General features: G+C 42.2%; 1 protein-coding gene across 1 annotated transcript in view; it reads left to right on the forward strand.

Annotated features, from left to right (window-relative positions):
- Positions 1–24,179, forward strand: part of SLC2A12 (solute carrier family 2 member 12) — a 52,038-nt gene that overhangs the window by 25,403 nt on the left and 2,456 nt on the right. The window contains exons 3-4 of the mRNA XM_021693579.1: positions 13,373–13,495; positions 17,108–17,240. Coding sequence (XP_021549254.1) covers positions 13,373–13,495; positions 17,108–17,240 — 256 coding nt within the window. The remainder of the gene's footprint in view (positions 1–13,372; positions 13,496–17,107; positions 17,241–24,179) is intronic.

Below are 24,179 nucleotides of genomic sequence, written 5' to 3' on the forward strand. Positions count from 1 at the left end.
CATGATCTCCCTTGAGCTGATGACTCTCACTTAGCTTTAGTTCTACCGTGTCACACGGCTTCTAGTTCCTTTTCTCCTAATGAGTGCTGGATTTTTCCACTTTTATGCTTTACTATCAGCCCAATGCAAGAAGCCCAAATGCTGAATTCTTTTCTCCATTATGCCAGGGGAATGTCCCATGCTGTCATTCAGTCTGATGCTCTGGGGCCTTTTCTCAATCCAGTCAATGACCAAATGCTCTTGCATTCCCCCTCACAAATGGCTCCTGTATTTATCTTTTCCTTCCTCTTTCTGCCATCCTAGTCTACCCCTTATGAACTCATGCCTAGATTCCTGGAAGACCCTTCCCATGCCCACCCTTCCTCTATGGGAGGGCACATTTATTACCATGTTCCTCATGTCAGCTTGGCTCACGAATCTTCCATGGCTTCCTACTTTCTACCAAATCAGAGAAGTCAAATATCTTTCAAGATGAAACGAAGATGAGAAATGATCTAGCCTAACATACTCCTTTTATAGAAAAGAAAGAAGTCCAAGAGAATGAGGTCACATAGATTTAGGACTAGAACCCCAGGCATCTGGAGCCTCATTCCATTCTCTTTCTACTACTATCTGACCCATCTCTGAGGGAAAGATGGTGTGATTTTCAAGGCCCACCATCATCTTACTCAGCTCTGTCTGGGTGCCTGCACGACTCTGGGGGCACCGTTTACCTTGTAGTTAGTGGTGTTGTGCTCCTTGGCCACCATTCATACACAAGTACATATAGACTCCTCGTGGACTGCATAGTGAGGGACGCCCCCTGCCGACGTGCGGTCCTCTCTGTGCCCCTTTATCTCCACTGCTCCACACCCCAGTCAAGGTCAAGAGACACAGGCCCTGGTGGGCCTTCTCCTTCTCCTCTACTCTACCCGAATCCCTCCTATCTTTAAAGCTTGGTGAAAGTCTTAATCTCCTTTATGAATTCACCCTGTTTCTTAGAGGTCTTTATTTGTATGAACTATGAAATATTTCTAGTGTAGAGTAATTCAGGTTTGGGTAATAAAGAGCCTGAATGTAAAGTCAGAAAAGCTGGGTTCTTCCAATTCCAGCTCTTCTGCCTACTGGCTGTGTGATCTTTAAGTTATCTATCGTCTCTGAATCTGTTTCTCATCTATGAATTGTTCATAATAACGCTTGTTCGATCTCACAAGGTATAGGGAGTGTCCCATGAGCTGATGCACAGGTGAGTGTTTGGGATGCTGTTGCATACGGTGGGAGTGGAAGTCACGGGGGGTGTAATAACAGGACTTAGTCCTTAATGATGAAGTGTATTGCTTCTGTATGTTTGTTTTGGTTTACCAAACATAGTTACTGGAATAAGCTCTTTGAGGGAAGAAATGGCATCTCATATTTTCTTCCTTCTCTCCCTCCAAGTGAACATTGCATAAGTCTGTTTGAAAACCATGAAGGAATACATTAGTGTTTCTAAGAGGGAGGTTGGGGAAGAAGGAGTTAAAAATGAGATACAAATATAAGAAAGATCTCGAAGTGTGTTTTTTATGTGTGTCAAGCTGTCCAGGGCAGGCCGGGTGCCACGTCAGCTGGAAATGCTAGGCTACCACAGACACTGCTGTCCCTGCTAGTCACCATTGTGAAGCTTTTTGCAGAACAAATTTCACTTGAGCATAGTCCCAAAAATCTCTTTGTGGTTTTGCCTATAATATAAGATGTAGGGAGGTTAGGAGTGCTCAGAAATAGGGCTTTTCTTTGTTGAGTCGTGAAGAGTTATTTCAGACTCAGAGTATCTAAAAGTAGCTCCGGATTTGTCTTGGACACCTCTGCTTTTTCCTGCTGTATGGAGAACAAGGTTCCTTTTGCTAATGAGATGGAGAATCTCATGGCTGAAGGAGGTTTGGCTATGGGAAAAAGAAATGACCCGTCATCTCATGGTTTCTCCAACTTATAATTGCAGTTCCCAGGACTGAGCTGGGTTACATGTAGGTAACAAGGTATGGGTTCAATTTTTTTTAGAAAAGGGAAAGCATGGACTTTGAAGTAGGGCAGCGCCCAGAGTCGAACCTCAACTCTGCCACTTGCCAGCTGTGCAACCTTAGGGAAGTTAGTTAACTTCTCTGTGCCTTATCTTTCATCACTTAGAAATGTGGATACAATTGATAGTTATCTCATAGCATTGTGAGGAGTAAGTCAGCTCATAATAAAGTCCTTAAAAACTGGCCCTGAGAAGTGCCATATAAGCACATGTTGAGTAAAATAAACAAGCCTGAAGAGCTGGGTATTCACACACGCGACTGGGAGCCATGCAGTCTGACAGAATCCCGAATCTTCCCCTCTAAAGACAACAAGCAGTTATTTCACACCCGTGGTTTGGGGCTGTTGATTCTCCTAGAGTTTTTAGAAGGGATCTGGTCATTGTCCTTGTTTTTCTTGCCAAGAGTCAGTCGTTTATGTCTGTATTGATGTTGTTTTTCTTTGGTAAAGAAAACACATCCTGGGAATTCCAATTCAATCACCAAAATTGTGTTCTAGAGCATTGGTATAAACTGCACAAAGCAGTTAGAGTTTAAAGAAGGTTTTTATTAGAAGCAAGGTTTTCATATCAGATCTTGAATGCATTGTAAAATTTATTAACCTGATGTGATTTTTGCCCAGGTATTTCATTTAGAGAGTTTATTGCTTGTAACAGATGCAAATCCTTTGCAAAAACGGTGGTATAAAGGGAAAAGTACTTGCTTTTCTAAAGTAAAATTGAAAGCAAGACTAAAACCATTTTTATTAAACCTTCTTAAATACGGGTTAGCTTAGAACAACATTCCTTAATTGTATTAGATCACAACCATAGTTTCTCCAGCCAAAAAAAAGTGTTTCTATTTTTAGGTTAAAGCATATGCCCTACATCATTTTACTTTCTGGTCCTTTGTTTTCCTAATTGTAAAATAATAGGGTTGCCCTAGAACCTAAATTCAGGAGGGACCATGAATTTGGTTGGTACGAAGTAATCTCATGTATTTTATTTCATGCGTTCAAAAAGTTATTCAAAGGAATCTATAGTCTTCACCAGCTTGCTGAAGGGTCCATGGCCTGAAGAGTTTAGGAGCCTCTGCCCTCCATTTTTCAGTAACTAATACAAAAACTCCTCCATCAAATGAAATCAAGATATAGACTCCATTGCTTTTATTAGAGACCTTTATTAAACATTTAACTTTCCATACCTCATTTTTCACTTTAAAATATGTTCAAAATCTTAATCTTACCCTCCACTGCATTTCTGGGGTGCTCCTGATCATGACTTAGCTCCTTTTAATAGCTGAATATTTGTCCATCATGGTTCAAACTTCAGGGTAGAATCAAAGATTCCTGACATTGTGAGGACATGGAGCCACATGAAGATTTCTCTTCTACTCATGCTTCAAAAGTAAAGCACAGGGGAACCCAAACCCAAGGCATGCAATTACTCTCTTATGAATTCATCTGAGGTGATATTTGTATAGAAACCCAGCCCTCCTTAAGTTAGCCACCAAAACGTAGAAAAATGTGTGTGGCTATTCTTTTCACAATAATTAGGACTTTTCAAAATCCAAGCATTCCTATGTTCATTAATTAATCAACTTCCTCTTCCATCTCATGACTAGTATCTCTTCAGGAAAGCAGATGGAAGGAATTTGTCCAACGTCACACGTTAAGTTCAGTAATGAGACTGTGACAGCTATTCTTTAACTACCTTTGTATTCACTCACTCAAGCAGAACCTCACACTGCAGGCTGAGTGACAGGTGCCACCAAATCATCTCCCCTGAGCTCTTCTGCCAAATAGGCAGGCGTTCCAGCAAGAAAGCAACTGGGGGTGACCAAGAGGAGAGGGGAGGGGGAGAAAGCGGTGGGGATTCATTCATTCACTCACGTATGCAGAGTGTGTGTGTGTGTGTGTGTGTGTATTGCTCACCCAGTGCTCCGTGTGGCGATTCAGGGATGGGTGAGCAAGGTCTACAACTTGCCTTCATGGAGCCAGTTGTGGGAACAGGCAAGAAGCAAGAACATGAATACATGTACAATAGTGTCAGGAGGAGAGAAGTGTTCAAATCTAGATGGAGGTAAGAGTGGTAAAGAAACAATGGGAAGGATAAATGAAGGAGCACGTGTGGAGGAGGTCGAATGGTCACAGAAGGCCTTTCTTGGGTCACAGCTTGTATGAAGAAAGCAGAGTGAAGATCTGGGAGTAGGGATGATGGCAGGTGAAGTGGACTTGAGGGGACACGAACTTGAAGGCACAGTAAGAAAACCTGTTGAGGCCATGGCACAGAGTGCTTGAATTCCGACCAGGCTTTGATATCTGGCTCCCTGGCCTTGAATCCCAGCTCCAGGGTGTAGAACTTTGGGCAAGTCAATTCCTCTCTCAAGTTTTCAGTTTCCTTATCTAGAAAATGGGGCAATACTGTCTCCCTCACAGTGTAATTGTGGGGGCAAGTGAGGCAATCTGTATACAACATTCCTAGTTTGGTGCCTGGTGTGCAGTATGGACTCGATACAGTTAGTTATTAGTGCTAATAAATGTCAGACTGTGGTCTACACATGACATGAATAGTTCTGATAATGCCAACCCTAACATCAGCAGGCATTTTGCTTAAGCCATGTCAGGACACACGGGAAGTGCTCCAGGGCCCTAAGTTGAATTATGATCCCATGGTCCTCCTTACCTCCCTCCCACAGATCATTCCAGTTGGGTCAAGACTAAAAAGAATAGATTTGTGCTTTGAAATATAGTTTAATTCTGGATTACCTACAGTCAGGAGATCTTCCTAGGAAACCAGACAAGTTTTATAGAAAGTCCTGAGGCACTGGGGAAGGGTGAAAGGTGTGATGTAGCCTGAGAAACACTCAAATGTCCACTCTTCTAAGTTGGTGCAACTAATTTAGACTATATGTCCTATGTACACACAAACTCTGTCTTTTTCACTGTTGTTTCCTCCAGCCTAACCTAGGGCCTGGCCCACAACAGGGGCTCAATAAATATTTGTTGGATGAGTCAAAAAAGTGTTTCTGGAACTCTCTCAGCTTCTGTGACTAGGGGGAAGCTCTCTCTCTCTCTAGTTTGGAGTTGATGTATCCTGATCCCTCTGGTATGTATCTGAGTCAGTATATAGGGAATTAGAGATGAATGTATGGTGTAGGGAATTCCATGCACATTTGACCAAAAATTGTATCTGAATAAAGCTAGTCAATTGAGGACACAAGGCCATCTCCAATATTTGATGACCTAAGAAGGTTTGTGTTTTAAATTTCCTAAAATTAAGCCATTAAAAAATTTATAGTGTTAAACAAAATATTCATTTCCAGATTTCTATTTTTTCTTCAAATACAAGACCCAGCCCTTCCCTAGAAAACAAAGATTGAGATGAGCAATATCATGGGATAATTTTTCACACCTTGGTTTAGTAATTAGATGTATTTAAACTTGACCCTTTACAAAAAAGACTAAAGACAATTCCTTCACAGTTCTCCTAAGAGAAATATGTGGAAATCTGAACCTGGCATTTGGGGTTTGTTTTTGCTTATTTAATTAACATTAGAGTTTATAGAAATATTTCAATGGATTATCTCAGGCTTAACAATCCTATTAAATCCCTCAGATGTAAAAGGGCAGTCCATAGTTGATAACAGTAATAAAAGATCTTTGTAGAAAAATCATACCATAGCCACAAGTAATCACACTCTCAAGAACTGCAAACTGACTAATATTTTAGCCCACTTGCAAGCTAACAAGTTACCCTGTCACAGTTTTATGGATTTTGGAAAACAACATTAAGAGTTCTGGATCAGAGACAAAGGACAATTTATTACCCCCAGCAATAGCAATAGCCAGAATATCAGCACTGCCCCGTTTCCTCAAGCCCCAGTACCCACAGAGCAACAGGAAGAGAACCAGATAACACCTGCACACACACTGGGTCATTTTTGAGAAGAGGAGCCCCAGGTATAGGGAACCCAAATCTTTTATAATAGACAGTAAGCCAGCCTGATTTCCTCCGTGGAAGAAGACATTATCTTTAATTTACTGGATACAGGAGATACTGTCTCTGTCTTCCAAGGCTGTTTGTTATACAAACATCCTTAGAAAAACAGCCAGAACAAAAAAAGTCACTGCTTTTGTTCCTAAGACATGCAGAACTGCAAGGGATCCATGGAGAATTGTCTGTCAAGTGTCCTAAAAAGGCCACTTTTTGGTTTTAAATAACAAACTAGAATTTTTTTAAGGCTCAAAAACTGTGGAGTCTAACTTTTTGTTTGGTTTAGTTTTATGGAGTTTAGCCAGCTTTTTGGAGGATGGGTATCAGTAGGAAGCATAAGACTCATCTGCCGTAACATTTAAATTTAGATTTCATACCCAAATAACTTTAGCTCTTCAAAAAGAAATTGTTCATGTGATGTTTGCACAGCTAAAGATTTTGAGAATTCCAGGGATGTGAAACAGCAGGTTTTAATTTAGAAGTTTACTTAGCTGCTTTACTCCAAGATATGATGAGTTTAGAACAGAGAAGCTTTTAGACCAGAAGTACATCCAATGTTTCAAAAAAGATTTCGATGTTCTTCATATTTTCTCCTCAACTCTAGGTCTTTAATATTCAGAATCATTGCAGTGAAAGGCATTTTTAGTGATCATCTTTTTTTTTTCCTGCTATTCTTATGGCATAATTACATGCCTTTAGAGAAAAGGCATACTGCATAAATTATTATGCTTTCAATATGAGAGTTTCAGTATCAACTGTAGCCATTGAACAATCATATTCACCCACTTGTTTGTGTTAAGTATAAGTTAAGTGTTAAGTGTATAAGTTTAAGATCTTTCATATTTTTCCTTTTAAATCTTAGGGTTTTTTTAATCACCAATATTCCCATCCATACTGTTCCTTTTTTTTTCCAATTAATGAAGTTAAAGGCCATTTTGATAGATGAAAGTGATGAGTTATTTGGTCCTCTGATGTTAACCATTAAAATAATGCAAAGTAAATAAAAATTAGTATCTGAATAGTTTTACACTAAGTTCGCATCCAAGCAAAGGAGGAAAAACTTAAAGACATATGTGCCCTTATCTAATTAAATCCTATTTTCCTCTTTGGAGTCAGATGATGCAGCCGACCAGTACCTAACAGAACCAGTCTAAAAACCGCATCTTTGTAGCATGAGCACAACTCAACACAGTGAAATGACACCATCAATTCTGTTACCATGGGCAACTGTTCACAAAAAACAACAGTGTTGAACTTTCCTCTCAATCCTGTGCCCTTGAGAATTGTGAATATCAGACAGTAAAGACATTAAAGACACAGACTAAGGTTTAAACTATCTTAATAAACACAAGCATTCCTTTGTTACTTTATTGTTTTCCAGAACACAATGTTAAGAATTTTTCCAGGGAGCATTTGTAATATTAAAAACTGTAATACCTTTCTGATTAAAGTAAAGCATCAATCATCAAAAAAGTACAGCATAACATTACATCTGAAGCATGACATTCCAGTTACAGTTTAAACAAGAAAAGGGTAATTTCTTGGAACTCCTTTTTTTTTTCTCCAATTTGAATCCTAGTTCAGTGGTCTGAAAATTGGGATATTCATGCTCCTGGGGGTTCATTTTGCAGAGTACTGCTTCGAGGACACGTCAAAGAAAATCAGTTTCTTGATTTTCCGGAAAAATCTGTTTCCTACAATTTCTTCTTCCTCATCTCCCTAGTGATAATTGTCCTTCCACTTTAAGTGGAAGAAAGCACACCTATTATCCATTAGAAAACTTATTATGATGATACATGTCCCAAATTATAAAAACCTCAGGAGCAGTAATCAAAAAGATAATTGGAAATATTGGTGTAGGTGTGGTATGGAAAAATGATTCTAATGACTAGATAATAATCCTTTCATAGGCCTAGATATTGCCAACAATTTGCTTTCAGCAAAATTAAAGGATGGGGCGCCTGGGTGGCTCAGTTGGTTAGGCGACTGCCTTCAGCTCAGGTCATGACCCTGGAGTCCCTGGATCGAGTCCCGCATCGGGCTCCCTGCTCGGCAGGGAGTCTGCTTCTCTCTCTGACCCTCCCCCTTCTCATGTGCTCTCTCTCTCTCATTCTCTCTCACTCAAAATAAATAAATAAAATCTTTAAAAAAAAAAAAAATTAAAGGATGACCTAACCAAGTGATCAGCTGATATATCATTACAAATTACTTTTTTTGTTAATTCAAAGAACTGAGTGATTCTTGTATTATAAAATTTCTTCAACTCCCCATCTTCTTTCATTATTCTTGAGGACAATAAATTTCATCTAAAGAGTAGAAATATATCCTGTTAGTCTAGAAGTGACATTCACCCACACATACATAATAAAGAAAAAACTCCCTGTCTGTTAAGAGAGGTTTCTTTCAATAAATTTCACTTTTCATATCTAATAGTTAATTCTAAAGATTTGTAATATATTTATATAATTTTGATCCATTTTTTATTAATTATTGTGTTAACAGCTGAGAAAAAAATACCTAAAAATTCTTAGGGGAAATAAAACAACCCTAAAATTTCAGTTTATGGTAATTTTTCCCAGAGCACTTATGATGGAGTGATCAAAAGACTTTTAAGTTTAAAAATGCATTGAAAAAGGATAAAATACTGAGTTCAAGGTGAAAAACAATATAAAATTTACTTTAAGTATCTTATTCCTGTATTTTTTAAATGGATGATGATGAATATCAGGTAGGTATGGTATTTCAATTCTACTGGAAATATGTAAAAGCATGAGAAGTGCTCTCTTTTATATGTTAGAGTTTATAATACAATAGAAATTGCATTCTTTGCTATCATTTAAAGTTACAGCGAGAAGAAGTTTGATGTTGACTTACAAATGAAAGAAAGTACTTAGTTTTTCAAATTATTTTAAAGGTTACACAGGCAAGAAAGTTTAAAGACCACCGCCAGTAACTTTTTCTTATTCCCAACCAGTACTTGCTCACAAGAGTTTCATTATCAATTCTTGCATATTTTTAAATTGATGGTTTTTCCATTGTGTTCAGTTTTCCCTAAAATGTTTTCAAAAAATCATTTCAGTTAGTGTTGACTAGAAATCATTAAGATAGAAAGACTGGGGAAAATTGAGGCTTTATTTCACTGCTTTTCTTGGTTTATGTAAGTAATACAAGATAATATTCTAGAATAAAATATTTACTTAGAAGAGGTGAGGCATGAGCAAAACTCAGAGAAACTGAGAAAGGGGAATATGAGAAATAAAAATAAAAACAAATAAAAGCTATTGCATCATTGCTGATGTTGGAGAAGGTGGCCCATGGTGGAGTGTGTTTTTTTAAAGAGCATACCTTTGCCAGTTAGGGAACTTAATGGAGCCAGGATTTAAACATCTGGTTGGAAGGAAATGGGCGTATTTCCCTTTCATATTCACATTTAAAGGATCTCTTGGCAGACAGAGAGCTAGGTGTGCCGTGTGCTGTTTGCATAGGCAATAAAAGCCATGGGATTTGGCTTCACTTTGGCAAAGTATGGAACACCGACTAGTCGGCAAATCAAGCTGTTGAGAATTCTGCCTCCAGAGTTGCTGGGAATTCTCTGGCAAGAGTTTAAGACCTCTGTGAATCCGTGAATCTTGCAAGCCTGGAGCTGGCATGCCAGGAGGGTGAAGAAGAGTTCAAGTCAAGGCAAGCCAAGGGCTTAAGTGACAGCCTCAGTGGCTTATATGGAGGGGGCGAGGATTAACATGGCAGGTTACCTACCCATGGGAGGGCGAAGTCATCTGCACGGATTGCCCCTGCTAACCAAGCCCATGTCCTCCACGGCACATGGAGACACCTTAACATATTTGTCCTTCACGTCTTTTCATGACACTCTGTGCAACCATAAACATTGTCTGCGGATTTCATCTGGATCAGGCAAGTTCTGACGGGCAACCTTGGTGATTTAATACCATGTGAAGTACAGGTGCCAATACTTATGGGTAACTTATGTCCTGGCAAGTCCAAAATTTCCTCTATCCTTGCAGCACAGGGGAGGCCTTAAAGACATGCACAGACTCGGACATTTCCAGAGGCACGTATTGCTGAGCTCATCCTGGAATGGCGAGGCCAAAGTGGAAGGGTGGAGGTCAAGGAGGATTGTTGGGAGAAGAGTTCACTACGTCTCTGAATACCCACTGGATTCCTCATAAGCAAAAGCACAAGTCTATCATCAGGGCAGTGGAGAACAAGCACACCCCAAGAGGCTCCACTTCTTCACTGTGGTGGGTGGCGACAGGTTGACTTTTGGAGAAATGAGGCCATCTCATTAGAAAAGTCATCAGTGATTTGCAGAGGACTTCCACTTGTCACCGTAAATGTCAACATATGAAATCCCCATGTGATGGTTTCCATCTCTGTGCTCTTGACTTAAGAGCTGAAACAGAGCTGCTCCATTTTTTCTGCTTTGGACCTTCCTAGCCCCTTTCCAGGGACCATGGAGGCCTGTCAGATTCTGGCATCATCTTGCTCCTAAGACGGCCCTGGGAAGACTCTGATCCTTTCAGTCAGTTTTATCTTGCAGCAAGGACCATCTTCAGAACTTGATTTCACTTTCTGGATTTGAAAATCTGTGATTTTAGGGTGCTGAAATCATTGTTAAAATAATATTCTCCTTATTTTTGACTTGACGGGCTCCTTATTGGGAGGCTGGACCATCCTTGTCAAAACCCTTGTTAAATGCTACAACATCCAATTGGTCAATATTAGATAAATCAAAGCATCAATTCTTGAATTCTTTCTATCAGATCAAGAAAGAAGTAGAAGCTTTCTGCAACACTACATTATTTTTGGAAACATCAGGTGCAAGATTTGACTGACAAGTTCTCATCAGAGATGGAGGGAAGTCTCCCTTTCTGTCTTGTTTTTTTTAAAGATTTTATTTATTTTTGAGAGAGAGAGTGTGTACAAGCCGGGGAAGCAGCAGGCAGAGGGAGAGGGAGAAGCAGACTCCCCGCTCAGCAGGGAGCCCGATGCGGGGCTCGATCCCAGGACCCTGTGATCATGACTCAAGCTGAAGGCAGACGCTTAACCATCTGAGCCACCCAGGCACCCCGGGAAGTCTCTCTTTCAATGTTCAGTTCATTGCTCACTGATTGGTTCAGCTGCCCACGAACCTAGATCGGTGCTGAATTGAATGCTTGTCTAGGGCAGGCTTTCAGTGAGGACTATGGGTCCTTTTAGGCAAGCCTTTGACAGCTCAGACTGAGTGCTTGTATAACTAGTGCTTTGTGAAACAGTCCCGTCTCCTTGTGGGTGATATCCACCACTTTAGGTAACAGCAAGATCAGCACATTCTCATCTGACACCAACATGGGTCTGATGACCCCAGCAATGATTTTTCAAGATCCCACCAAATAATTCCAAGAGGTGGTTGTGGTGAAAGGTGGGGAAGGGAGGAAGGCGTTTCAGAGGTGATGAAGTGGGATGGAAGTAGATTAAGAAAACCTCTGTGAACTCATCTAGAAAAGGAAGTGTGACCCTTCCCCCACCTCCTCCTCATGGCTGCTAGAGCAAAAGATGATGAGAGATCCCCCACACCACTGTGATAGATACCAATGGCAGAAAGGGGCACAGGGGATTGGTCTGTGGCATAGATTATTTAACTTCAAAAGCACTGGATTTACATAATTTTATCTTGTATTTGTCCAAGGGCAGGTCATTACAAAGACTTCACCAGAACTATACAGCTGTCATTCTACTCAGAGCCAGATCCCCAGTCTCACAACACTCAAATACAAGGTTACCTGAGCACTGCACGGGGCTCATTAAGAGCAAAGTGATCCTACCAAGGATATAATCTGCAAGAATCTAATACAGGTTTTTTTTTGGGGGGGGGTAGGAAGTGGAGGGGAGGGATACAGAATTTTAATTTTGAATTCCCTATCAATTAGAACAATAACAAACATGTTCCTTTGTTACAATTATCTTCCATGCCCTAACGATAACCCTACATGGATTCACTTGGAAAAAGATAATCAAGAAAAAAGTGTTTCTCCAGCCCTCTGCTATAATTCAATTTATTTTTCTTACTTTAAAATAGCAGATTTACTACGAGCAGATGTTTTCCGTCCAGACCCTGATCTTGTCAGGGGAGGCGAGTTGTTAAATTAGAGGCACAGCTGACTCTCTCGATTCCCACATAGGCCACGCGAGTGGTGGCTGGCATTGGGGCCCTGTCCCCACTGCCTCTGCTGGGCTAGGACCCTGCAGCTGGTCGTAGGTAACTGTTGTCTTTCCAGCACAAGGTGACTTCGCCAGCAGTGAGCCAGGGCTGGGGCAGCTCCTACGTCCTTCTTTGTTCAGAATCAAACGCTTATGCTCCACATTTACTTATTCATTAACAAATATTTATTGAGCCACCACCAAGAGAGCACCATGATTAACAAGCATGAGTTTCACGGACTCACTACTAGGACTCAGTGCCCCCTCCGCCACTTCTGAGCTCTGTGACCTTGGCAGATGATTAACTCCTGAAGCCTGAGTCTCTTCTACGTAAAGAAGGATAGTAGTAAGTTCCTGTCTTGGAAGATTTGGGGAGGATCATTGGAGGTAAGGTTCATAAGGTGCTCCGCCCCTTGTGAGAATGCGTAGCTATTTTATTGGGCACGCTGGGCTGGATGGGCAGTAAGCAGAAGACAAGTGAGTTCTAATCCCATCAGGCAGGCCCTGTAATGTTCCCTGTCACTCTCAGATAATAAAGAGTGCTCTGATCAGTTTTGGTGCCAACAAGAGTCTCCTTTCAGAAATTCACACATTTCGTCAAGTATAATAATCAAATTTCGGGGCTTGGTTTAATTCAGAGCTGCTGTCCACTCAGCTTGCCCCCGGTCAGGAAGACCAGGTGGGAGCAGGGAGAGTAGCGGCCTCCTTCCCCCTGTCTTCCTGGCTCCATTTCCTACCCACTCATTAGCTGTGATGTCGGACTTCTCCAAGGGAAGGGCCAGGACCCACAGCAGGGAGAGCCTGGGTCTAGTGCTGAGGCTCTGTGCTTGGCAGAGGTCCAAAGCTGCCTCTCTCATTGCTCCCTGGCAGGTGATCCAGCCACCGCCTGTCCCGCTTGCATTCTCAGGCCTGTGTCATACACCCCTCCTTCCAGGATTATTGTCAGGCTCTGTCAGTATTTCTCCTGAATCCTTTCTCACTTGGCTGGTGATGAGAAGGAAGCGCATTTCTCTCCCCTCCTGCTGAGGAAGGACACAGCCCTGCTCTCCAACCACAAACCACACAGGCCTGGGGCAGGGGGCAGGGTGCAGAAGGCAGAGGGCAGAGGGCTGGCCCTCAGTTTCAATGGGTTTTTGATAATTTTGCTGCCTCCCCTTCCCTTTCTTCTAGTGCCCTGGCTGCTACTGAGCGAGATTTTTCCTGGTGGAATTAGAGGACGAGCCATGGCTTTAACTTCTAGCATGAACTGGGGCATCAATCTCCTCATCTCTCTGACATTTTTGACTGTGACTGGTAAGGACTCATTGTTTTCCTCTAACACCTTTTGTGCTCTTAGGACAAATGTGAGGGAAGCACACTCACCTAAAGATCATTTTACTGTGAACGTGTTCAAAACATTCAAAAGTAAAAAGAAGGTACCTGATGTACCGACCACCCAATTTAATCATTCTTAATTCCTTTTTAACCCCACCTGCTCTTTCCCCAAATGATTTTGAGTCACATCCCAAACGTGATGTCATTTTGTCTATAAAATTTCCACATGGACCTCTAAAAGATAAGACATTTAAAAACTCTACCTGCAGTATCATGATCAAGCCTAAAAATGTTAATAGTAATCCCTTGGTATCAAATATCCAGTGTCTTCCCATTCTTCCAATTGTCTGATAATTATTTTTTTATACTTTGCTTGAATCACGATCCAAAAACATAACTCACAGTTGATTGACATGTCTCTTATAATTTGTAGGTTGCATCTTCATTTCTCCCTCTTCCTCCCCATCTTTATATTTTAAATGAAGAAATGGGGTTCTCTGTTTCATAGGGTTTTTCCCATGCTGGGTTTTGCTGATTATAGTCCTATCACATGACCTTCTGTCCTTTGTGTTTCCAGTGAACTGCTATTTAGGTCTAGAGGCTTGAGCAGATTTAGATTTTTTCATTTGTTTGTTTGTAAACTCCTTCACAGATGATGGCGTACGTCCTGCCACAAAGGTGCATCCTGTCTGTCTCCCACTTTGTCATGTAGGCTTCTGTGAGGATCATCGCCCATATCCGTTATTTGCATTCCATCATTCCTTCTAAATTTGGATCATAGCTTCTACTTCTCTAAGGAGAAGTTTCTTTTCCTTAGTTATTTGCCTGCCCTGAAGTATGAATCAAAGAAAAAAGGCAAGAGAAATGCTTGAAACTTTCTCTTTATTTTCTAGTTTCCCAAGTAATGAGGTAGTTCCCCAGCACCCTCCAAAATTGACCAATGAGCTCTTTTCTTTCTTTGCTCTTTCCTTCATACATGTATATGATATAAATATTAAATAATACATACAATATATAAATTTGGAAAAGTGGACATATACTCAAAAAGGTATATATCTATAGCACTTCTGAGTCTTATCAACCACTTTTTTTTTTTTTTGAGTACATCTACTTCTGGAAATTAACTTTTGGAGTTATTAATTAAGCATGGTTTGGGTTTTACATAACATTTTAAATGTTTATATCCCATATTTTTAGAAACGGACCAAGATTGAAAAAAACAAAGGCACTGGTCATTAGCACCAACCATACCTATCCTACTTAGATCACACGCATAGACCTGTGACTTTTTTTTTTTTTTTAAAGATTTTATTTATTTATTTGACAGAGAGAGACACAGCGAGAGAGGGAACACAAGCAGGGGGAGTGGGAGAGGGATAAGCACGCTTCCCACGGAGCAGGGAGCCCGATGTGGGACTCGATCCCAGGACCCTGGGATCATGACCTGAGCCGAAGGCAGACGCTTAACGACTGAGCCACCCAGGTGCCCCTAGACCTGTGACTTTTACCTTCACACACGCGCACACACACACACACACACACACACACCCCTTTATCTGCTCTTTGATGTGGAAAAGAGAAATATAAAAGAAAAAAATGGGGTGAGCACAGCATAATGTATAAACTTGATCAATCACTATGTCGTATACCTGAAACGAACGTAACATTGTGTGTCAACTATACTTAACATTTTTTTTAAATTAAAAAGCAGAAGAAAGAGTGGAAATGATCAGGGGTGGGAAAAGAGGACACAAATCTCTGGGAAGGATGGCTAACGTATAGGATGAACTAATGCACATTCAGAAGTTCTCCTGCACTTAGAACAAATGCTGGGAAAGCATTTTCACTTAAAAATCCTGGAATGAACCTGTAGATGACATTCCATTGGGCTAAGCTTGAAATTCGGTACAGGTTTCTCCCACTATTTGAAACTAGAACGTCTCTAAGAAACCTTTCATGAGCCAAGATGGCATGAAGGAGAAAAGCAGCTACACTTCCTGAGGGCAAAAATCCTCTTTGGATTTCAGAAAAGCCAAGTGGCATAACGCAAACTTGCCCAATGCAGGGAAGTACTTACTTTCAAAATCTGTACTTACTTTCAAAAATCAATTTTCCAAGTAGAAGATGTAACGGTTCTGCTTGGCAGCAAGCCCTTGGACACCAGCCTTTTTCAGTGCAACTTCAGCAGATCAATAAAAGCAGAGTGTTCTGGGGAAACCAGCTCACTGAGCAGTGGTCATGATGCGGCTGCATTACGCTCAGCTCTGAGTAAAGTATGTTAAGAGGATTGTTTGGATCTTTTCAGAGCGTTGCCATGTGTCCATCGTGGGAGGGCACCCGGATGGGCATGGGACCTGTGGTCTGCGCGGAACGGTTGCAAGAGTTCAGGGTGTTTGGCTGCGGCGAGAAGGTGGTTAATATGCTTAGATCTTTCCACGCTGCATCCACCACACTGCCTCACTACGGAACCGCTCGGTCAGTTCTCCTGACTGACCAGTGGGGACTGGTGGCTGCAGCCGTGAAGGGCTGTGTGCATGGTTTCTGGCTGCGGTCAGTCTGAGCCTGCGTTTGTGAAGAGCCAGCTTCTTCCCCGCTGCTCCCCGCCGGGCTGGACTTCCTGCTCCTGAACCCCTCCGGGCTGGACTGCCCGCTCCCGAGCTGAGCCCCGTGGGGCTGGACTGCCCGCTCCCGAGCTGAGCCCCGTGGGGCTGGACTGCCCGCTCCCCAGCTGAACCCCCCAGGGCTGGACTTCCTGCTCCTGAGCCGCGGGCAGCACAATGCACATGGCAGGCTCCAGTGCATTGGGGGCCATCTCTTGCCACTTCATGTGCCTTGACCTGGGTCAGGAACTGCGAAAGGACTGTCCCTTTGGCTAGAAGTGGCCCTACGCTGGCCGGCGAGATCCAGCAGTGCCTGAGGGTGTGGCTTCTTGATGATGACTCTTGGCAAGCGAAGGCCTTGCCAGAGAACTGTTAGCACTTTTTTCCTCTGAATCCAGGAGGAAGCATTACAAACACGCTGCCCACTACTAAAAGGAAATATGGCCGACATGAAATGATTTATTTGAATAATCAGGGTAAAGAAGGGTGAGCTCATTTCAAGAAAAGTGCATCTGTGTCAGTGACTTTAAAAATGTCCACCAAATAGAAACCAAAGTGCTACAGCCATGACTCCCGAGGGGGCCCTGTGAGGATGAGGGACCAGAGGAAATATTTTACCTTCTGCTTTCTATGCTTCTGTGTCATTTGAGGTCCTTTTATTTTTATTTTATTTTATTTTATTTTACTTTATTTTGCAATGAGGATGTATATTACCATTTTGAAAAAAGAAAGCATGCTCATGAAGAAGATGGCATTGGGTTTACATTGTGATAGTCACAAGGCTTTCACAGAGAAAGCTGAGGTAGTCTGTAAAAAGGAAACTTACAGAGGTTGGCTATATTTTTAATTTGTGGTTGCCATTTCCCAGGATCCTACCAGCATGTTTGAAAATACACACGTTTTTATATATGCCCCAAGAATCAGCTGTCCACACAATGGGGTCAAAGCAACACAAAACACATTTTTAATCGGTCTCTTTTGTCCTTTGTAGATCTCATTGGCTTGCCGTGGGTGTGCTTTATATATACAATCATGAGCCTAGCATCCCTGGTTTTTGTTGTTGTGTTTATACCCGAGACAAAGGGATGCTCTTTGGAACAAATATCAGTGGAGCTGGCAAAAGCGTAAGTATTATGTGCACGCTGTCCCAACAATGCTCTGGTCAAAAAACTGCAGTTTTATAATTCAACCGAATAATGATCCAATATCTGAAATTATTTCAGGATATTCCCTTTGGCGTGAAACTGTATCTCAAAACATAATTTCAGTTTTTATGCCATGTGATGAACCTTGGTGACTAAGCTAAGGAATTAGAACAACCAGTGCTTTCTAACAGGTGAATCTTGCAAAGCTTTTTTCAGTAATGTTCAAAGAACCCCTCTCATCTCTCTGGGTCCCCTGCGCAGGAGGGCTTTTTTGTTTGGGGTTTCAGGTAAGTCTTGGAATGTCATGCTCAGCCTGTGCCAGAACCATGGGCCTCCTTCCTCTCTCACCGTGTAGGTCGTCCTTAAGCCCTAACCACCTATGAAGGCTCAGATGATCAGGAACACCCTTGGGTTTAAATGACTGCAATTATTCCAAATATGGCACAATCAAAATGAGTTTCAGAAAGATAAAGAGTTTCTCCTGTGGATAGCAGCTAGAAAGTTGGTTAAATACATTTCACGGAGAGAGATTGTTTAAGCAGCTTAATTTTGATGTGGGCTGTAGAAAACTCTTTCCTTTTGGTAACAGAACTCAGAGCTCTACGTGCTGATGAACTGCGGGGAAGGAGGTGATGCGCAGGGGCCCGGAATGAAGCGGAATTTGTTCTTCTTCCTAAGATTAATTCATTATACTTGAACATGTAGGGATACTTGTTCTTGCATTTTAATGGGAGGGTGCTCCTTATTTACAGTTTGTGAATTTCTTCTAAAAACACTTTCAGTGGGCCAGAGAGAAATGATTGCTGCAGGAACTATGGGCGCAGTGATTCTTCGGCGTTTATCTGAAGGAAGAATAAACCTGTGAGGTGATTTGATGGTCGCTATATGTGGACATATTTATTTATACTAGGATTTGGAAAACTTCCACTTTGTATTTTATACACTTAGAAGTGGTTTGCATTTTTTAAATATTTCACTTTAGCAAGCAGAAAGACTTTTCTCTTAATTCAAACTGTGAGTTAAATATCAAGTTGTAGGGTTAATTTTTAATATAGATAAGGCCCTGTTTTTTAAAAATACAATGAAAATGAAAGTCATTCATTTATGAGGGAGTAAAATTGTCAGGAAGGTGACTGGACCCTTGGCCTAATCAGCACATTGCCTGGCTCTATGCAAGTTAAAGCCAACTGACTTGGTTTCTCAGAAAGCACAGAATCTGAACAAGACTATTAATTACTGATACATGATTCAAATAACTAAGAGCCTCAGACCTTGGTAACTCCATGCATTCATCTGGAGACTTGATTCAGATCAGGGCCTTTTCCAGGACTAAGATGCCAGGACACTAAAGACTTCCAAATCTGCTGTCCAGTCTTCATTTCTCATTCTGCCCTACTACGCGTGTTTCCCATCAGTTGCCTGTTTAGGTGTAACACACCATCCCCACACGTCCTGGTTTAAAATACATGACTTCCCATTTCCCAGGATGCTTTGGTTTGCCTGGGTGGTGCTCCTGCTCATTCCGCCTGGGCGCCTTCATGGGTCTAAATCAGCAGGAGGGTCAGTCAGTCTGGACGGTGTAAGAGAGCCTCACCCGCGTGGATGAGAGTGGGTGCTGACTCGGTGGGGCACTTCTGTTGTTCTCCACGGGGTCTCGGCCTCCAGCAGGCTAACATGGCTTCCTCACATGGCAGACTCTAGGCAACATTCCAAGGCTGTGGAAGCAGGAGCTATAAGGCCCTGTGAAGTGTATGTTCTAGAAGTCACACTGCAGTACATCCATTACTTTCCGATACCCTACAAGTCCCGAGGCCAGCCCAGTATCAAGGGGTGTAGAAATTGACTTACTCTCTTGATGGGATGAAGGACACAAATTTTTTTTTTTTAGTCACATTTAATCTACCACCCCTACTCTTTCTTGAAATTCTCTTTTAGCTCCCATGAAACAATTTTCTTTCCTGGAATCCCTCCTACCTCACTGGCACTTATCCCTTTATCTTTCCTTGTATTCCTACATTCTAATTACCATTGAAGATTTAGCCCAACATCCTTATACCTTAAAAGACAATGCAAATCCTCATCTGTGAAGTCCTGCATAAACTTAGCGCTGGAGAGCATTTCTTTCTCCTGGATTTTTAATATTTTCTAGTCCCATTTTCTTCTCTACTGCCTTAGCTGAGACTCTACTGGTTTCACCTCCTTAACTAAGTTACAACATTTTGGTTTCCAGGAATGGTCTCTGCCCATTATCCTTCCTATGGAACAATATTAATATTAATATTAATTAATATTAAGCTATACAGTGTCTAGCTTAATATTGATTCCTAGCAGATGATCAAAAAGTATTCAGTGCTCAATTTGATAACTTGTGAATGAGGCCAATGCTGAATTCATTGTGTGTGGGGGGGATTAGATCATGGATAATGGTGTAAAGCACAACACACTTTGATCCGTGGGTCATAGGATGTGATTTAATCTACAGTCTAATACAGCCTTTGCAAGGGGAGGAGGAAGAGATATGTGGGCAGGTGAGACATTCTGGCTTTTCCACACCACTCCCTTCCCCACCACTTCAGATGTTATCTATTCAACTCTTTTTTGACCATCTACTAGGCACCAGGCACTGTATTAGGAAAGAACTGAGGATATAGGCGACAAGGAGTCCCTAGCCTCTTTCCTTCAGGAGGCAGGCAAGAAAACAGACCACTGCAAATATTTATCATTGTTGGCAAGCACAAAGGAAAATCACATATATTGGAGGATGTCATTTATAAAATATTCCTGAAAGAGATAATACCAAAGCAGAATCCTCAAGGAATGATCTGGGCAAAGAGGAGTATGTGGGAGTCAGAGGATAATCACATGCAGAGGCCAGTATACTCACTGGTGGGGTCTGAAGAGGATGGGTTCTGGGTTGGGGATTGAGAGATGAGTCCAGAGTGCAGGGTAGAGAGCAGTCAGGAAGGGCCTCGTCCGTCTTCGTAAAGAATTTGGATTTTATGCTGAAGGCAGTGGGGTACATTTAAAACAATAGGGCAGGGGGGAAAAGTTACCCAATTTTTAAAGGAGGACTCTGGCAAAATATAGAGACTGGAAAGGGGGCTGCTGAATGAGGGAGACCAAAGGGAGTTTGCTGAAGAAATTGGATGGAAAACTATGGAGCTGAATGGCGTGCAAGAGATGGAATGAAAAGACTCGGAGCTGGATTGGAAAAGACGGTTGAGGAGAAAGAGAAAATTGGGATCTTTCTCGAGCCTAGAGAACTAACCCCATATACAATGGGGACAGCCACCGAAGTAAGATGAGGCGGAGAAAGAGCAGGTTTGGGAGGCTGGAGTCTGGTGGGGGTTCAGGGGCCACACTGAGTTCAGGTTGTGCATACTGACTGTGAGGTGCCTATGGGACATGTGAGTGGAAGGGAGAAAAGACCAGTGTACGTTGGAAGCTGGTCCTCAGCACATCCGTGAGTGCCTATGTAAGCCGGGGCAGATCCACATTTTGTGGAGCTTAAGCTTTTGAGGGCCCTGTTTAAGAAAAAAAAATGCAAATTATGAATACAAAATTAGATGTGACTACGTGGGTCTTGGAAGAGGCTGTGAAGTGAGGGGCCCCGGGCTGCAGTGTCATTGGTCTTATGGTAGGTCCTCCTTGTGCACATGCACTTTTTAATTACCTGTTTATTAGCTGGGGGAGTGAAATTCCTTTAAAAATAAAGGGTTGTTAAAATTCATGTGAACAACACTAACTACAAAGTTGAGGCAGGGAGAAAGCAATTATGAATGAGCTGAATGAAAAGAACAACCTACTCTATTATCACCCCTGATCCCGTTCTTTTTTAAAAAGTCTAACTTGAAACTGGAATGAATGTTTCGGAATTAAGGTTAAGAAACTTTTAGATCTATTTTTCATATGGGGCTGTCGGAATCTATCAAACTGCAAACCAAGTAAAAATTTGAGGACAAAACTTAAGAAAAGCCAATCTTTGTATCTAGTAGAGCCCTGGAATAAGACCTTCCCTAGCAACCTATGATTTGGCTATCTAAAACGCAACAAAACTTACTCATTCAGAAATGGGGTGAGGAAAGAATCTGTCTAAATTAGTAACTTTGAATTATGAAATGTTTTTGAACGAAACACATTTCTGTTACTTTTGAGTCATGCAGTTGTTCAAATTTAAATCCAAACCTCTAGTCGTAAACTGCAAAGGAAGGGAAATCCAAGAGCCCAAATACTGGCAACCCTAGACGGGTGCTGGGTGTTGAAGAACAAGAGCAGATACGAGGTCTGATGCAGAGAATTATAAAAGATGAGGGCGCAGAATAATCCTGCAGGTGAAACTCCCAGCAGCAGTGAAGGTACCTACTAAGGTGTGTGTTGTGAGGCAGAGAGGAAATAGTTGTTTTTGGAAAATTGGCTGACTCCTATTTCTGTAGTACTATAGGATATAAATATATATATATTTTAGATTTTATTTATTTATTTGAGAGAGAGCGAGTGAGAACAAGCAGGGGGAGGTGGCAGAGGGTGAGGGAGGAGAAGCAGGCTCCCTGCAGAGCCGGGCGATGCGGGGCTCCATCCCAGGACCCTGGGATCATGACCTGAGCCGAAGGCAGACGCTTAACGACTGAGCCACCCAGACGCCCAGCAAAGGCTTTTATTTATTTTTTATTTTTTTAAAAGATTTTATTTATTTATTTGACAAGAGAGAGACACAGCAAGAGAGGGAACACAAGCAGAGGGGGTGGGAGAGGGAGAAGCAGGCTTCCCGCTGAGCAGAGAGCCCGATGCGGGGCTCGATCCCAGGACCCTGGGACCATGACCTGAGCCGAAGGCAGACGCTTAACGACTGAGCCACCCCGGTGCCCCCAAAGGCTTTTAAAGTGGAAATGTAAGTAGCCTGAATCATGTTGGCTGGCTAAAGTATGCATGGAGTAGATATGTTAAACAAGGTTCCCTGGAGGGAAATGTCAGAGACAAACATAAAAAGGAAGATAAAATACGTAATGGTATTGAGAAGTTATCCAACTAGCTAAGTACATGCGGGGCCTGCGGAAAGCCCAAGGGAGCTTGCTGGGACACAGAAGCTGAACTGAGCTCAGAGACTGTGTTAAGGGAGTCTTCACAAATTTAGGAGTTAATGAAAAGAGCGAGTCCAATTTTGTCACCAGGGGAAGAGAGAGTCCTGACTTGCATATCCCAATGACTTTCTAAGGAGGAAGAAAGGAAACGACTTCTAATGTGAAATTAACTTCTAAGGCGATACTACATGTAGCTTAACATTTTCCTTTCTCATGTTTGGCGTTTGGTTCTTTTACTTCCATTTCTGCAAGCCCGAGAAAACAACCTTCTTCCAAGGTTGTTAAGTTTCTTATAAAATAAACAGTGACTCAGCTGAGAGGTCAGAAAAGATTTCAGCAATAGTGTAATTTGAAAGGATTTTATTTTGAACTTCTGCCCTGCCAGCGACAAACTCAAAATGGGGTGTTGGCCATATTTGCTATTTCAGCTGTGACTTTTATGCTTTTTCTTATTTTTGGAAATATTTTAGTTCTGAGACTTAGGTTAGTTTTTACTTCTAGTAATTTATTGTATGTGGTCATTCCTTCCTTCCTTCATCCAAACTCACTTGTTCGAGAAATATTTACTGAGCATCTAGTATGTGCCAGGCACTCACTGTTCAAGGTGCTACAGCCACATCACTCAGCAAGCAAAAATGCCCCGAGAATTAAGACATGCCGATAAGATAGGGAGTGATTCCGAGGCTACTTCTGATCGGGTGATCTGAGAAGGTTATTCTGAGAGGTAACACTTAGGATAAAATCTGGGTGACAATAAGGAGCCAACACAAAGATAGGGCAAAGGAGAAGTGGAGCAGAGAGAACAGCTAGCACGAAGGCTAATCCGAAACACACTTGACCTGTCCCAGGAACAGCAAGGCCAGGAGGCTGAAATCTGTGAGATTTAGTTAGAAAGTTGGTAGAGACTAGCATGCAGAGCCCTGCAGGCCAGCAAGTTTGGATTTCATTTTTTTTTAAGATTTTTACTTATTTATTTGAGAGCGAGAGCACTAGCAGGGTGTGTGTGGGGGTGTAGCAAAGGGAGGGCAGAGGGAGGAGCAGACAACCTCCTGAGCAGGCAGCCTGGATCATGACCTGAGCAGAAAGTAGATGCTTAACCTTAACCGACTGAGCCACCCAGGTGCCCCTTGGATTTCATTCTAAGTGCAATGGGAAGCTACTAAAATGTTTTAGCAGGGAGTGACGTGAGCTGATTTACATTTTGAGGTGTCCCAAGTGAACCTCTGCAGTCACACAGCTGAACATGGCTGAGAAGGCACGTAAGCGCAGTGTTGGGTTTTTCTCACTTTAAATCGTGATCCTTGGGGTCGCCTGGCTGGCTCAGTCGGTTAAGCATCTGCCTTCAGCTCAGGTCATGATCCCAGGGTCCTGGGATGGAGTGGGCTCCCTGCTCAGCAGGGAGTCTGCTTCTCCCTCCTCCTCTGCCCTTCCCCCCCTGCTTGTGCGCACGTGCTCTCTCTCTCTCATCTCAAATAAATAAAAAAAAAAATCATGATCGTTGACCTCAAGTGGCCTTCAGTGCTGCCTGGCAGTCACATACGTCCCAGGCCTATTAACTGCTTGTCTCCTAGACGACTGCTCCATTCCACCTTCTCTCTCTGGAAACCTCCCCACCTCCTTAGCCCTGTTCACTCCCACTGATGACCTTGTCTCTGACTTCACCGAGGAAGTAGACACAATCAGAAGGGAACTTCCATAGCCTTACACACCAACCCACACATTAGTGTTTGTATCTAAATACACTGTCATCCTTCTGGGTTCTGTTAGTTCCACCATTCTTATGTGAGGCCAACCACTTCATGCTCTTCCCCATCCCTTTTCCAGGACATTCTCCAATAGT

Source organism: Neomonachus schauinslandi, chromosome 8 (genome assembly GCF_002201575.2).
Source record: "Neomonachus schauinslandi chromosome 8, ASM220157v2, whole genome shotgun sequence".
Lineage (NCBI taxonomy): Eukaryota > Metazoa > Chordata > Mammalia > Carnivora > Phocidae > Neomonachus > Neomonachus schauinslandi.